The sequence below is a fragment of the Plecotus auritus genome (assembly GCF_963455305.1).
Source record: "Plecotus auritus genome assembly, chromosome: 7".
NCBI classification, from domain to species: Eukaryota; Metazoa; Chordata; class Mammalia; order Chiroptera; family Vespertilionidae; genus Plecotus; species Plecotus auritus.
This window is the reverse complement of record NC_137774.1, coordinates 26,383,829-26,396,901: the sequence shown is the minus strand read 5'-3', so window position 1 is coordinate 26,396,901 and position 13,073 is coordinate 26,383,829. Positions and strand designations below refer to the sequence as shown.

The following is a 13,073-nucleotide window of genomic DNA, read 5'->3' as shown; positions in this document are numbered from 1 at the left end:
CAGTGACAGCCCAGTGCAGTTTCTGAAAGCATAGCCTCCCCCTGGCTGCCGCCTGTCCCCAGCCCCCCTGCCTTCTCATGTCCCTGCACTTGCTCAAGGTGGTCCTGTCCTTGAGCAGAGACAGCATCTGCATGCCAGCTGCACAGTTCGCCCCACGCCTCTTCCTCTGCCACCACTCCTGCCCTCGAGCGGGAACGCCAGTGAGACATCTGAGCCCTTCACATCTGCACACCAGGTGTGTGTGAGCTCATGCACGTGCGTGTGCACACCAGCCTACATGCGGCCTGCACATCGCTTGCTTTCCTAGCTCCCCTGCATGGCACAGGTTGCAGGAGGCACCTGTGGTCCTGGGCATGAAGCTAGAAGACCTTGTTTTCAGGCCCCACTTAGGCACATTGTAACCATGTCACCGTGAGCAGGTGACTTAGCTAAGCCCTGGGGATAATAATGGTGCCCAGTTAGTGAGGTGGTTACACTTGGGTAGGATGATGTGTACAAGTGAACGTGCCTTGTAAATTAGTAAATGCTCTACAATGGAAAGGTTAGAAACGGGCACTGATGTTGCTGCCATGTCACTGTCCGGCGTGGTTTTCCTTCCTCGTCACCCCATGGAGGTGCCTGCTGGTGGGTCTGCTTCTCAATGAAGAGAACACTAGGTGTACCGGTTAATAATGCGGATTTTTTCAATAGATGGAGTTACACATATGCTGATGTATATGCGATTTGATATGTATGCTATTTTGCTGTATTGCTCCTTCAGATGACCACTTGTTCCGATGGATGGCACACGCACTTTCTAAGCAGCACTTCAAAACGGACAAAGAGGTGGAAAATTTGCAAAATCCGCATTATTGACCAGTTAATAGTTAATCTGCACTATTAACTGGTTAATGATTAATCTGCATTATTAACCAGTTAATAGTTAATCCTCATTTTAACCAGTTAATAGTTAATCCACCCTATTAACCAGTTAATAGTTAGTCCTATTAACTGGTTAATGATTAATCCACATTTACCAGTTAATAGTTAGTCCTATTAACTGGTTAATGATTAATCCGCATTTTAACCTGTTAATAGTTAATCCACATTATTAACTGGTTAATAGGTAATCCACATTTTTAGCCGGTTAATAATTAACCGTAATGCGGATTTTGTAATCAAAGAAAACACGATAATTTCAAGAGAAACATCAAAAGTGCTTTATTCAAAGTAATGTCCATCACTAGCTACACATTTCCCCCATCTTTCAGGTAATTTGTGGGTACCGTCCCAATAGAACTTTTCTTGTTTTGAGGCAGACCATTCAGAGACCCAATTTTCCACTTCTTTGTACGTTTTGAAGTGCTGCTCAGAAAGTGCGTGTGCCATCCATCGGAACAAGTGGTCATCTGAAGGAGCAATACAACAAAATAGCATACATATCAAATCGCATATATATCAACATATGTGTAACTACATCTATTGAAAAAAATCCACATTATTAACTGGTACACCTAGTAAACAGGATTTCAGGGTGAAGCCAGGGAGCTGCTGGGACTGCTTGCCCACCCTCACGCCACCCCTCCTCTTCCCTCCTTCCCTCTTCATTTACTGATCATCAGACACTGGGTTACGTACCAATTATTGGACGTGAATAAGACTCGCTCCTTCAGGACACAGTCCAGCCGAGGGAGTGAATCAGGGTCAGACCCACTGAGCACCCAGGGACAGGTGCTCAGCTCAAGAGGGAACCTGTCACTACTGTGAGGGGACAGAGGTGGCTGTGGTCCTGCCTAGGGGCAGTCAGGGATGCCTAGAGAAGGTGAACTGGGTCTTGCTAAGTTCAATGGGTTAGCTAAGTGAAGAGGGGAAGAGGGTGTACCCCAGGCAGAGAAATGACACCCTTAGACACTGAATCCGTTTTAAGGAAGAAAATTCAAAAGTAAGAAAACACAAAATGATAATGGCCTAAACAAAATAAGAATTGCTTCTCTCTCCCGTGTGAAAGAAGCCTGGGTGTAGCTTCATAGTATTCGGTCTTGGCTTCTCCTGTCTTCTTGTTCTTTCTTCTTCAACATAGGACTCCATCTCATAAGAAGGCTGCTTGACTCCAGTCATTACATATTCCCCCCAGAAGAGCACATTGCTTCCCTTTAATAATACTTTTTAGAAGTCACGCGTGACACTCTGCTTAGATCCCATAGTCAGACCTTAGTCACACGGCCAGTTCTAGCTGTCACACAGCCAGTTCTAGCTACAAGGGAACCGCAGAAATGTCTGTATTCCAGGTAGCTGTGTACCCAGCTAGAAACGGGGCTCGGACCTGTGGAAGAAGAGTGGGCTGGGCCGTAGGGGACACTTGGAAATCTCCACCACAAACCTGAGAGGAAGCATTGCTGGTCCCCTCGGAGTGCCCTCACGGGGAACCCCCGTTGCTCCTGGTTGGGATCCAGGGTGGAGCCCACCGGTGAGCGACGGCTGGCTGTTCACTCGCAGGCAAGCCCATCTAGAAATGCCGACACAGGGTGGCTGGCTTCCAGGTACGTTGCCGTGCCCATGCACCCATGCACGGGGCACCCACAGCTGTGGGTCCCAGCACTTCAAACCACGCGCTCCCTTGTAACGGAAGCTCCTCCTGACACAGCAGCCTGCACATCTGTTTCACCACAGCCCTCATCTGCACGTCCCTTCCCCTCCAGGGATTAACCCTCCACAGATGGGGCGGAAACCAGGTTTTAAATCACAAGCTAGCGCCTCCCCGGGCCAGCCCGCCCCTCTGCCACCTGGCCCTGTGCACGTGGGGCTAATCCTCTCGTTTGAATATTAAAGGCAAGCTTAGTCCGGAAAGCCTATCTGCTACTTTAATAAATGGAAAAGCAAAATTCGGCAGCGCACCCCAAATCCTGCATGAGGACAGTCAGGGCTGTGGGTGGGGCGTGCCGCTGCTGCTCCCTCCACGTGGACAGTCAGGGCTGACGCTATTCCCAGATGGGAGCAGAGCGCAGGGCCGTTTGTGGAAATGAATTGGAACAATCCGAGTGGACGGGAGTTGCGGGTTTCACTTTTGATTAGCTTTCAGCGCCTCAGGAAGCTCCTCTGCATAAAGAGAAGGAAGTGTGCCTAACCCAGCTCTCCGCCCGGTGCTAGGGCCCAAACACTGTTCTCAGGCGGGGAGTCGGGGACCAGTTCTTGCCCCAAGCTTACTGGGAGAGTAAGACCACCTCTGGGCCTCAGTTTCCCCCTCTGTCAAATGGGGCTGTTGATCCTTGTCCTGTCCTCTTCCTTGCAGGTTACTGAGACTAGGGATGAGCTAATGCTTTGGAAAAGGTAGTGTGGTATCCATGCCTGAGCAGAGGGCCCAGCCGGCTTGGTCAGGGGCAGCAGTGAGGTAGGCTGTGGACATGACTTCACCTGCCCTCTCCATGGGCTGCCCTCTCCAAGGTCCTCACTTCCTTCACACCTTCCAGCTGCCTGTACCACCAGCTCACATAGTCTCCAGTAAGCCTACCAGCAGGAATGTAATCACCTTTCTTCCAACCCTTCAGTTTTAATTTCCATCAGCAAAAGCAAGTGAAAGGTCACAGCTTAAAAAAACAACAAAGCATAAATTGCTCAGTGTGGCATTATAGACAGGCAGCAGTGCCAGGCCTGAGGGCTGCGCAGCTTAAGCCCGGCAAACAGCTACGGACAGTCCAGAAGGCGGAGGTGTGGCCCCACTCCCTCCCTCTTCATCCCTGTGTCCAAATGAACTTGGATCCCCTTCTCCCAGCGACCCTACCCAACAGGGTCACTGCCTCTGCTCTGTTCCTTCAGTGGTGGTGGGGTTGGGGTGTGGGGATCGAGAGCGCATTCTCTGTGGTGCAGGAAAGTCTTTAGGACCTACCCCGAGCTGGGTTCTGATGTGTTCCCTTTTGGTCTGACTGGTATGCAGAATGAGCACCGGGGCGGAGTCACTGGCTCTGCCTGGAAAGCTTCCAGGAATGGGCGACATCTGAATGGGGTTTTGAAGCACAAATAGAAGTTCGCCAGGCAGATAATGAGAGAAAGGTATTCCATGTCAAGAGACCAGCAGACTTAAAGGCATGAATGCATTACATATCTCGCCCCCTCCCTTGCATTCTTGCCTCTGTTGATTCTCTGCCCCCCCTCTGGGCAGATGTTGTCACGGGTGGGACGACTAGACAACAGATTTTAGCATTAGGAAGCTGATGCCACTCCTTTCCAGACCCAGGGCATCTGGGACAAACACTCCGTGGACCAGGAGTGCTGACCCCACCCTGCAGTAGGAAGTTGGTCCCTGTTGGGGCCTTTGTGAAGGCCACTGCGCCGACCCAGTGGGCTCGGAGCCTCTCCCCTTGGAGGTGGACAGCCTCACCCAGAGGCATTTACCACAGAGAAAGCGGCTGCTGCCACTCTCAGCAGGGGAAGCCAGCCACTTTCCCCTACGGCGCTGCTGCCCTGCTCTGAGCCTGAGGCCAGCCCTGAGTGGTACTCGCTTAAGGCCCCTCTAGACTTTCTTCATCTGACCTCTGGTACTGGCCTTGCATGTGCTAGTATTCAGGTAAGGCCACGAGTAGGAAGAGCACCTTCTTGCATCTATTTGTCCGCTTCCACCCATCCATCCTTTACTCATTGAGCACCTCGTTGTTAAGCACCTGCTCTGCCACAGGCCCTGCCCTCACTGCTGGAAACATGGTGGTGAACCAGGGCACCTGTCCGGCAGAGGAGCAAACAGGGCGCCACTTGGAAGGACCCACAGGGCTCCTGTGGCCAGGCCCTTGCTAGGAGCCCGGGGACATACGTCAGGACAAGAGGGCCTCGGAGCTCACCCATCCAGCTGCCAAACACAAACACCAGGGCTCTAGGATCCATGGCCGCACCTGTGCTCACCGCGCCCCATGGCCGTGGCCACCCCAGCCAGGCCCTCCCTGAGCCCCTGGGAGCCTCTTGCCTCCTGCCATCACATTACCCCACCAGACTTAGAGCTTACACTGCAGATAAAACATACCCTTATCACTCGCAAGTGAATTGTAAATGTTATCTATTAAAGCACTTTGGATGTGAAATGTCATGTAAATTAATAGGATTTTAGAATAGGAAGGCACCGAAGGGAGTTCTCAGCTCCGCTACTGTTATTACCTTGAGCAATAATAATAAAAATAGAAATAAAAGTTATCATTCCACTTACTAAGCCATTACCGAGTGCCAGATAACCGTGCTGAGCACCCAGCGCCATCCTCTCACCGAATCTCTCAGCAGCCCGGCCAGGAGGCATCACAAACCAGTTTACAGAGGAGCAGCACACGGCCCCGCCCAGCTGCAGTCAGTCGCAGATGGGCCGCTGCAGGTGCCACGTGGGGCAGGGGCCAGGCCCCACCCACTCTGGGCCTCAGGACTCAGTGGCAGCAGGCACCCTGTTTTGCTCCCTAGCACCTCCGAGCCGGAAGGAATCTGGGCAAGCGCATACCTTCCGTGCCTGGCCCTGCACCCATGGTCTGCACTTGCCTCTTCTGGGAACTTCCCTTGGTTTTCAAAGGGTGCTCCCTGACTTCCTCTTCTACGATTCTAAGACCCCTTCATCCAAACAGAGGCTTTCTGGCAACAAAAGTTATAAAACCTCGCAAAGCTTTTATAACAGTGCACCTTCCCGTTATCCCCATCTAAATGTCTAAAGGAATATTTGTTATCTAAAAATTAAGCCAAACAGCAGTTGCATTGAGAAATATTTGGGGCCGTTTTTATGCCATCCCTCTGCTATAGGTGCCAGCACCCTTGGGCTCTTGGCCCCAGAACCTCGCAGCTCCCTTAAAGCATCAGGGAGGATCCAGGACCCTCCCCTGGTCCAGGCAGACCTGGCCTTCTCACTGGCCTCTCCGCCTCCCTCTCCAGACCGACATTAGCCAGGCTCCAGTAGAGGGCCAGACACTCCCAGCCCACACTCCCCTGCACCCCTGTCCCCAGCAGCGGCTCCCAGCTCTCTCCTCTGTCCCGGGCCTCCATGGGAATGGCTGTCGGTATCCTCGGTGAGTGTCAGGCTTGCTTCCAAAACAGTGTAGAAGTCATATTTCTCTTTTGAATGCCAGGAACTCGGGGTTTTGTGGGTGTGTCCCCCCCCCCCCCACAAATAGACATATGTTTGCTTCCCTCAATGCTAAATTATACAGTTTGATCATGTAAATGTGTAGCTTTGGTTATCAATTGTCCCTCTTCTTGCCCCCTGTTCTGTTCCGAACCCCTGGGTCCTCTCACTCCAGAAATGTATCATTCAACTGTTTCCATTCTCACCCCTTTGCAGCCCATCCACTGAGCCACGCCAGCCAAGGCAAGCCCACCCTCCTTGCAGGAAAAAGGAGTCGGTTACTCAGGGCCCAGAGAGATGGCACCCAAGTCACCCAGCGAGGCAGGGGCAGCCGGGGCGGAGCAGGCTTTGAGGCCAAGCCCAGTGAGCCTTCTGTTACTCCACGTGAGGGACACAGCAGCTCCAGGCTACCGAATCGAATCGGGTCTGACTGCTCCTCAGCAATGACAGCTACCCCACGGCGTGGTGCCTGCCCATGCCTGGATTTCCACCATTAGTGCTTCATTCCTGTGTATCCAGGCATTTTCTTTTCCTTTTTTTAATATATTTTATTGATTTTTTACAGAGAGGAAGGGAGAGGGAGAGAAAGTTAGAAACATCGATGAGAGAGAAACATCGATCAGCTGCCTCCTGCACACCCCCTTCTGGGGATGTGCCTGCAACCAAGGTACATGCCCTTGACCGGAATCGAACCTGGAACCCTTGAGTCCGCAGGCCGACGCTCTATCCACTGAGCCAAATCAGTTAGGGCGGGGCATTTTCTTTTTTAATGCCAGGTTTCCAAATAGGAGACGCATGCTACATTCCTAATACCTAAGTTCCCCGGTAGGCAACCTAGATCACTGAGGCCCTGAGATTTTTTTCAGCAAGATTTTTTCTCCTTTCTGCCTGATATATTGCTAAGAAATGGGAAGATCCGACGACCAGGGTCATGCCAGCCGCTTGGCCCAGTTGTTCTTAGAGCTGAATAGAAGATTGCACGTTCTCATTTGAGCTTTGGCAAGTGAGCCACTAAAATGACATCTTGACGTTGGGACAGGATAAATGATTACACTCCACGGTCATCAGTAAGGAATTCAAGGCCCCCAGTATGTTTGTGACCATCTGACCACGTGGCCCAGCATGGAGAAGGTGGAACAGCGTTGCACAGGGGAGAATCCTGTCTTGAAGGCAGGGCAGATGGCTGGATAGAGGGTGACAATCACACTGGAGGTGGATGGCAGGGAGCCTGGGGAGGGGCTGAGAGGACGCTGTGTGGTGGGGCCTCTGCCCTGTGCTGAGAGAGCTGTGGGCTCACTCACTGTAAGGGGCAGACTGGGTGGCCCTCCACTCCCAGCCCCTCCTCACACCTGTCACTCCATTCAGCCCGTTTTGATGGAGATTAAATTCCAGCCCTTAGCAATGTGATGCTCAGTCTCCAGCAGCCTTTATCTGAGATTAAGGATAATGGATTTCCCTGGATATTTTTTTCCCTTCCTCTTTCTCTTGGACTTTTCATCCAAAATGCACTTAACTCCAGAAAATAGACCTTTGGTTAAATCTTTTTATTGACTAAACTCCCCTCCCCCAGTCCTGCCTCCCCGCCCCCCCACCCATCCCCCTACCTCCACCACCACCTTGTCACACTTCCAAGGAAACCTGCTTCCTGAGAGTGTGCAAGAATAGCTGGGCCTTGCTGCTCTCCGCGTCCGCTTCCTCCTCCTCCTCCTCCTCCTCCTCCTCCTCCTCCTCCTCCCCCTCCTCCTCCCCCTCCCCCTCCTCCTCCCCCTCCTCCCCCTCCTCCCCCTCCTCCTCCTCTTCCTCCTCCTCCCCCTCCCCCTCCTCCTCCCCCTCCTCCCCCTCCTCCCCCTCCTCCCCCTCCTCCTCCTCCCCCTCTTCCTCCTCCTCCCCCTCCCCCTCCTCCTCCCCCTCCTCCTCCCCCTCCTCCTCCTCCTCCCCCTCCTCCTCCTCCCCCTCTTCCTCCTCCTCCCCCTCTTCCTCCTCCTCCAGTCCATGCTCTCTGCCTGCAGGAACCTGGCGGGCTGAGAATTGGGACAGGGAGAAATAACCTGACTTCCTCCTTATTTTCCTTCAGCACATTCGCCAGCACCCACATCTTCAGAAATCTAGATCCTGCCCAGAAGAAATGGGGAGAGGCCTTGGTGGGGGAGCCCCTTCCTTGGTGCCCCGCAGGGGGAGGGAGCAGCCTCCAGGCGGGCGCCTGTGGTCCTCACAGGAGCTGGGAGACCCAGTCCAGCCGCAGGGTCCACCGCGTGTGTACATTGACTTCACCTGGATCTTTCTTTTTCCCCCTTCAACAGCCCTATTACCATATTTAAATGCAAGTATGTTTCTTTTCATTGGCATTTGCAGTAGCTTAGCCTGACCTTCTTAGAGTAGCTCGTTCCGTTTGAACTTCTTTCCCCCCAGTAGTTCCGTGTAGCTAGGAGAGTAGTCTTAGAGTTTAGTGGGCTTCTAGTTTTCTGTTTGGGGATGGCTCCTCTCTCCTTCCTGTCCTCCCTGCTCCCTGCCGCCCGTGGTGCATGTCTTCCCCTCAGTCCTGTGCAGATGCCTTACCCGAAGGCTCTGTGGCCAACGCCCAGCAGCTCCGTGGGGCTGTGTGCTCCATGCTGCTGCCCCTGGCACATCATTTAAAACCCGTCACTGGAAATGAGTCTTGGAATCAGGCCTCCAAGTATCTGCCTGGATGGAGAGGCTGTTTGTGTCACGTGTGTGGGAGTATGTCTATGTGTGTCCCAGTGCCCGGCTGTGTGCACATCTAGTGGCCAAGGGAAGCCCAGGGGAGGGGACTGGCCCAGCACTTCCCTTACCTGGATGTTCTGCTGCCACACTGGGTCACCTTGTCCTTTTAGTCCCATTGCTGGGATAGCCTTGCTTCCTGGTGCAGTATTCGATAGCATAAGCCTCGATCAAGAAGTTTCTAGAACGCACAGAACTTGATCAAAACCCCAGGAGACCCTGCAGTGCCAGCTAGATAAGAGCCAGATCTAAATCCCCACGACGGTGCCTCTGAGGTTGAACCACTGAGAGAGAGAAAGCCACAGGGCTCACTCTGCATCTGTCCCAGGCCCCCACGCTCCCTCCCACTGCGGGCTTCATGCGCACGCAGTCAGCTGGACCCCCAGAATTCTCCCCGCTCAGGCCTGGGGCAGCCATGCTGCTGACATGACCAAGTCTGGCGTTAAGATGGTCCAGCACACCTGCAGAGCCTACGGAAAACAGCCAGCGTTAAGCCGTCTCCTGGCCAAGGTGCCTATTCTTGTGTCTGTTCCGTCCCGAGGGCCTCCTGCCTGTGGCTCAGGGCAGACGCTCCTTGCAGGCAGCCCAGCCATGCCTGGTCCTGCTCTGACCAAGCCTGGGAATGGCCAGGGGTCCGTGCAGAGGTGGCAGGGAGCTCACCCCAGCTCTCCAGAGACGTGCCTCCTCATCCTCTGGGATGCCTTTTAGAACCAGTTTCCGGGGTGACAGGTGTGTGAGCATCTGACACACCTACAGCTGCTGTGCCTTCCAGAAGCCTGAGAAGCCACTGATCTGTGTCCCCCTGGAAGCTGGCCCGTCCTTTGTGTGGAGGGCGGGGGAGAGTGGCCTGGGAGACAGGGCTGCCTGCGGCCCCTGCGAGGACCCTCCCCCCTGACTCCAGCGCCTCTCTCTCTCTGCCAGGCTTCCCAGCAGCGGCTTACGGACCAGTGGCAGCGGCAGCGGTGGCGGCGGCAAGAGGATCAGGTAGGAAGGTGTATGGGACAGGCGGCTGCCAGGCATGCCCCAGTGTGCGGGGGAAGGTAAAGGCCCTGTCGGATCTGTGTGGCTGCGGCTGTCCCCGACTCTCACCACAGCCCGGAGGGCGGGACAGGGAGGCTTGGGCCAGGCCCTGCCACCCAGGGCACCTCCCAGCCGGGCTCGGTCAGGGACTGCAAACCAAAGGTAGATTATTATCCTGTCATTGCAAAAAAGAGAAACGAGTCGCTCTTCGGCTTCGGACAGCCCCTTCACCTGACAGCCGGCTTCAGAGCACTGCGGTCATTTCCCTCGGCCTTTGCTGGTTCGCAAGGTCCTGTCCTCGGGTCTCTGACCAGCCGGAGGTCTAGGTCGTCACGGGAAGCTCATCCTCGGGGCAACCAGTCCACTCAGTCCTGCTGCCCTGGCAGGTGGGCCTGCTGATCCGGCTAAAGGCCAGAGCTCCCAAAGGCCAAACTGGGGGCAGCCCTGACCTCAGCGAACGAGCTGCAATTCCTGAAGTCCCTGCTGCCACCCAGACACTCTTAGCAGAGACAAGAGAGCTCCTGGACTCCGGCTGCCAAGGGAAGCGGGGTTTTCCCGCCCAGGAGGTCGCCCCGGTCCTTTGGTCTCCAAAGCCAGCCTTTTAGAAGGTCTGGAACCCCTCAAGTGAGGTGGGAACATTTTCCCAGGGGCGCTGTGGGCATGTCCAGGCCCCAGGAGGGTCTTGGGTCCTCTCCCCAGATGCCCTAGATGCCCACTGCCTTCCTAAGCGGGCGGGGCTTCTGCTGTGCTCTGGGCTCCCAGTGAGGCTCCTGGCCTCCCCCGCCTCTCCCCTTGGGCACCTAGAGCCCCTGCTCCTCCTAAACCGTGGTTTGCAGCTCCCCCCACACCCTGTGGACCGGGCTCTGGAGCATCCAGGGGGACGATTAGTTTGATGTAACAGGGCTCCCAGGAGGGGCGGGGAGGGAGGTGCTGGTGAGGGTACCAGGAAATGGGGCATTAAAAGCCCAGAGGGCAAATGCCAAAAACCCAAACCTCTGTGACAAGACACTGGCACAGTGAGGCCCATTAGAAACCTCAGTAAAAATCCGTTCCATGCAAACTGGCACTGCCTCGAGCTACAAAGGATCCGCTCCTGTGAATCGCCCACTGGGGATTTATGTGGAGGGGCCAGGGTGTTCTCGGGGCGCAGAGGGCAGTTTGCCAGAGAGCTGGGCAGACTGGCCAGCAGGTGTGGAGAGCTGGGCACCCTCCCTGAGCATCCAGCCGCCTCGCGGCCCCAAAGGCCTCCCTGGCCCTCTGACCAGCATCCCTGGGCGCCCCCTGCCCTGGGGCAGGGGCACAGCTGCCTCGAGTCCCCCTGTTCTGTTTGGATTTTTAACTTCAGTCTTTAGGAGAAAGCTTCTGCCCTACCGGTGCTTGGTGGGGGGACGAGCAAAAGGAAACGAGATTTTTGAGTGTTGTTGGTTTTGTTTTCTCCGTTCAGTTTCTTTCTTATTATAACTTGGATTATGAAACTAAACTTTAACCCGAAATTAACCCTGCCTCTCTCCCCACCCCATCCTTCCTGACTTCATGGCAAGTTTAAAGGGCAGCATGGGGTTCTTTGTGAGTCAGAGTGGTCTCCCCGTGGTCTGGGCCCCCTTCCGCCACCCTCACCTCCCACAGACCCAGAGCCAGGCGGGAGTCCCACCCACCCCTCTAACTCCTAACCCCCAGGTCAGAGCCATCTCCAACCACACCTTTTGTTTTTTCAGGATCAGTGGTGTTTTATTTGTAGCCATTTCCATCGGGAACGCAGTCTCCCACAGGCCATCCTAGGTCAGCCATGCTCATCGCTGCACTGTTAGTGAACTCTATTCAGGAGTGTGTGCCCCGACCACTGCCCCACACCAGCCTGGTAGAGCAGGAGTAAATCCTCAACTCCGAGGTGTCGCCCCCCCCCCCCCCAGAGTGCGGGCTCCGCCAGGAAGCTACAGGCACCCCACAGTGCTGCCTGGGGTTGGGGGCTTGGGCTATGCCCAAGAGGCATTGCTAGCCTGTGCCCGCCTAATCAGAATACTCCCCAGTGGAGGGCACCTGCCCGTGTATAGACAGGGTGGCCCACCCCCTACCTTCCTGTGGACCTGGAACAGGGTTACAGGGTTGGGGAAGGAAGATCTCTGCCTTTCTTTCTTTCAGTGCATGTTGGCCTGTAAGGACTACCCCTCCCTCTTTAAAAAAAAAGATCTAAACTCCGAACCTGGCAGAGCGGCCCACGATCTACCTGTCTGTAGTGGCCCCTCAGTGGCACTTTGGCACAGGTGTGAGGGCCACACAGACTTGTTGGGGTCTGCACATCGCCCAGCCAGCAGGGGCTCACTGAGGACTGATTGTCAGGTTCTACCTTCACCCATGCCTGCAACCCTGCACCCCAGCCCAGCTCCTCCCCAGGGGTAGGGGTGCTCCCTCAGCCTCCTGAGCCAGCACCAGCAGCCTCGGCCATTGAGGGAGTCACAGTTCAGCTGCACCCCTTGCAGAAGAAGCTGGTTCAGGGAGATGCTTTGGGGCACTGACCTTGAGCTTGGTGCCGTGCTGGAATAGCAGACGACTTAAAGCCAGGATCTTGGGCATGGGGTAGGGATCAGGCATCCCCTATGTTTGTCTTTGCTTTTTGTCTAGCCCCACAGTTTTGTTTGGGCTTTTTCTTTTATTAGGACCATGGGGAGGAGCTTCCTGAGGCGGAAGCACCTGCCGAGACCGTGGGGGTAGGAAGCAGCTTCCATTGGGCGCAGGTTGGCAACTCGAATCGGTCAGGGCTTCGGTGTCAGGGTAGGAGGTCCAGGGGCCTTGAGCTCTGCGCCCACCTCAGCCAGCTCCTCTGGGCCAGCCTGCCCGCCTTTGCCTAATTCACCCAGGGCCTGAGGTGAGCAGGGCTCAGGTGACCCCACCAGGGGAGGTCCCTGCCAACTCCTAGATAACTTCACTATCAGTGTCACTTTTCTTTTATCTTCACCCGGTGGTTTGAAATGTCATCTTTTCTTGTACTCAGTCAAGAGTTTGTTTGTTTATTTTGATCGTGTTCATTCAGTTCCAGTGGCCCCATCATGTCCCACTCAAACCTCAATCCTGTTTGCAAACGACTCCCCCCATGGGCGAGGGAAGCGGTTCGGAGGCTATTTCATTTCTGGGTGGCATTACGGGTGGGTCCGTGGATCAATCTTAGAGCTTCGGAGCCCCCTCCTCTCCCCAGCCCACCTCCGGCCCCAGCCAGGACCCCTTACTGTACTTTATACTTGCCAGCTTTATCCCAATGTAG

The 13,073-nt window shown here is 54.8% G+C and overlaps 1 protein-coding gene across 13 annotated transcripts in view; it reads left to right on the top strand.

Annotated features, from left to right (window-relative positions):
* The window catches only part of MSI2 (musashi RNA binding protein 2), a 360,027-nt gene that overhangs the window by 324,642 nt on the left and 22,312 nt on the right, over positions 1–13,073 (top strand). For 7 of the 13 annotated variants that reach the window (XR_013961313.1, XM_080682350.1, XM_080682354.1 and 4 more), the window contains exon 11: positions 9,719–9,781. Coding sequence is in view for 11 of the 13 variants with exons in the window: in XM_080682350.1 (XP_080538476.1) it covers positions 9,719–9,781 (63 nt within the window). In the remaining 2 variants the exon portion in view is untranslated. Of the gene's footprint in view, positions 1–8,358; positions 8,383–9,718; positions 9,782–13,073 lie in introns of all 13 variants that reach the window. The other 6 variants (XR_013961314.1, XM_080682352.1, XM_080682344.1 and 3 more) reach the window with 1 other exon arrangement.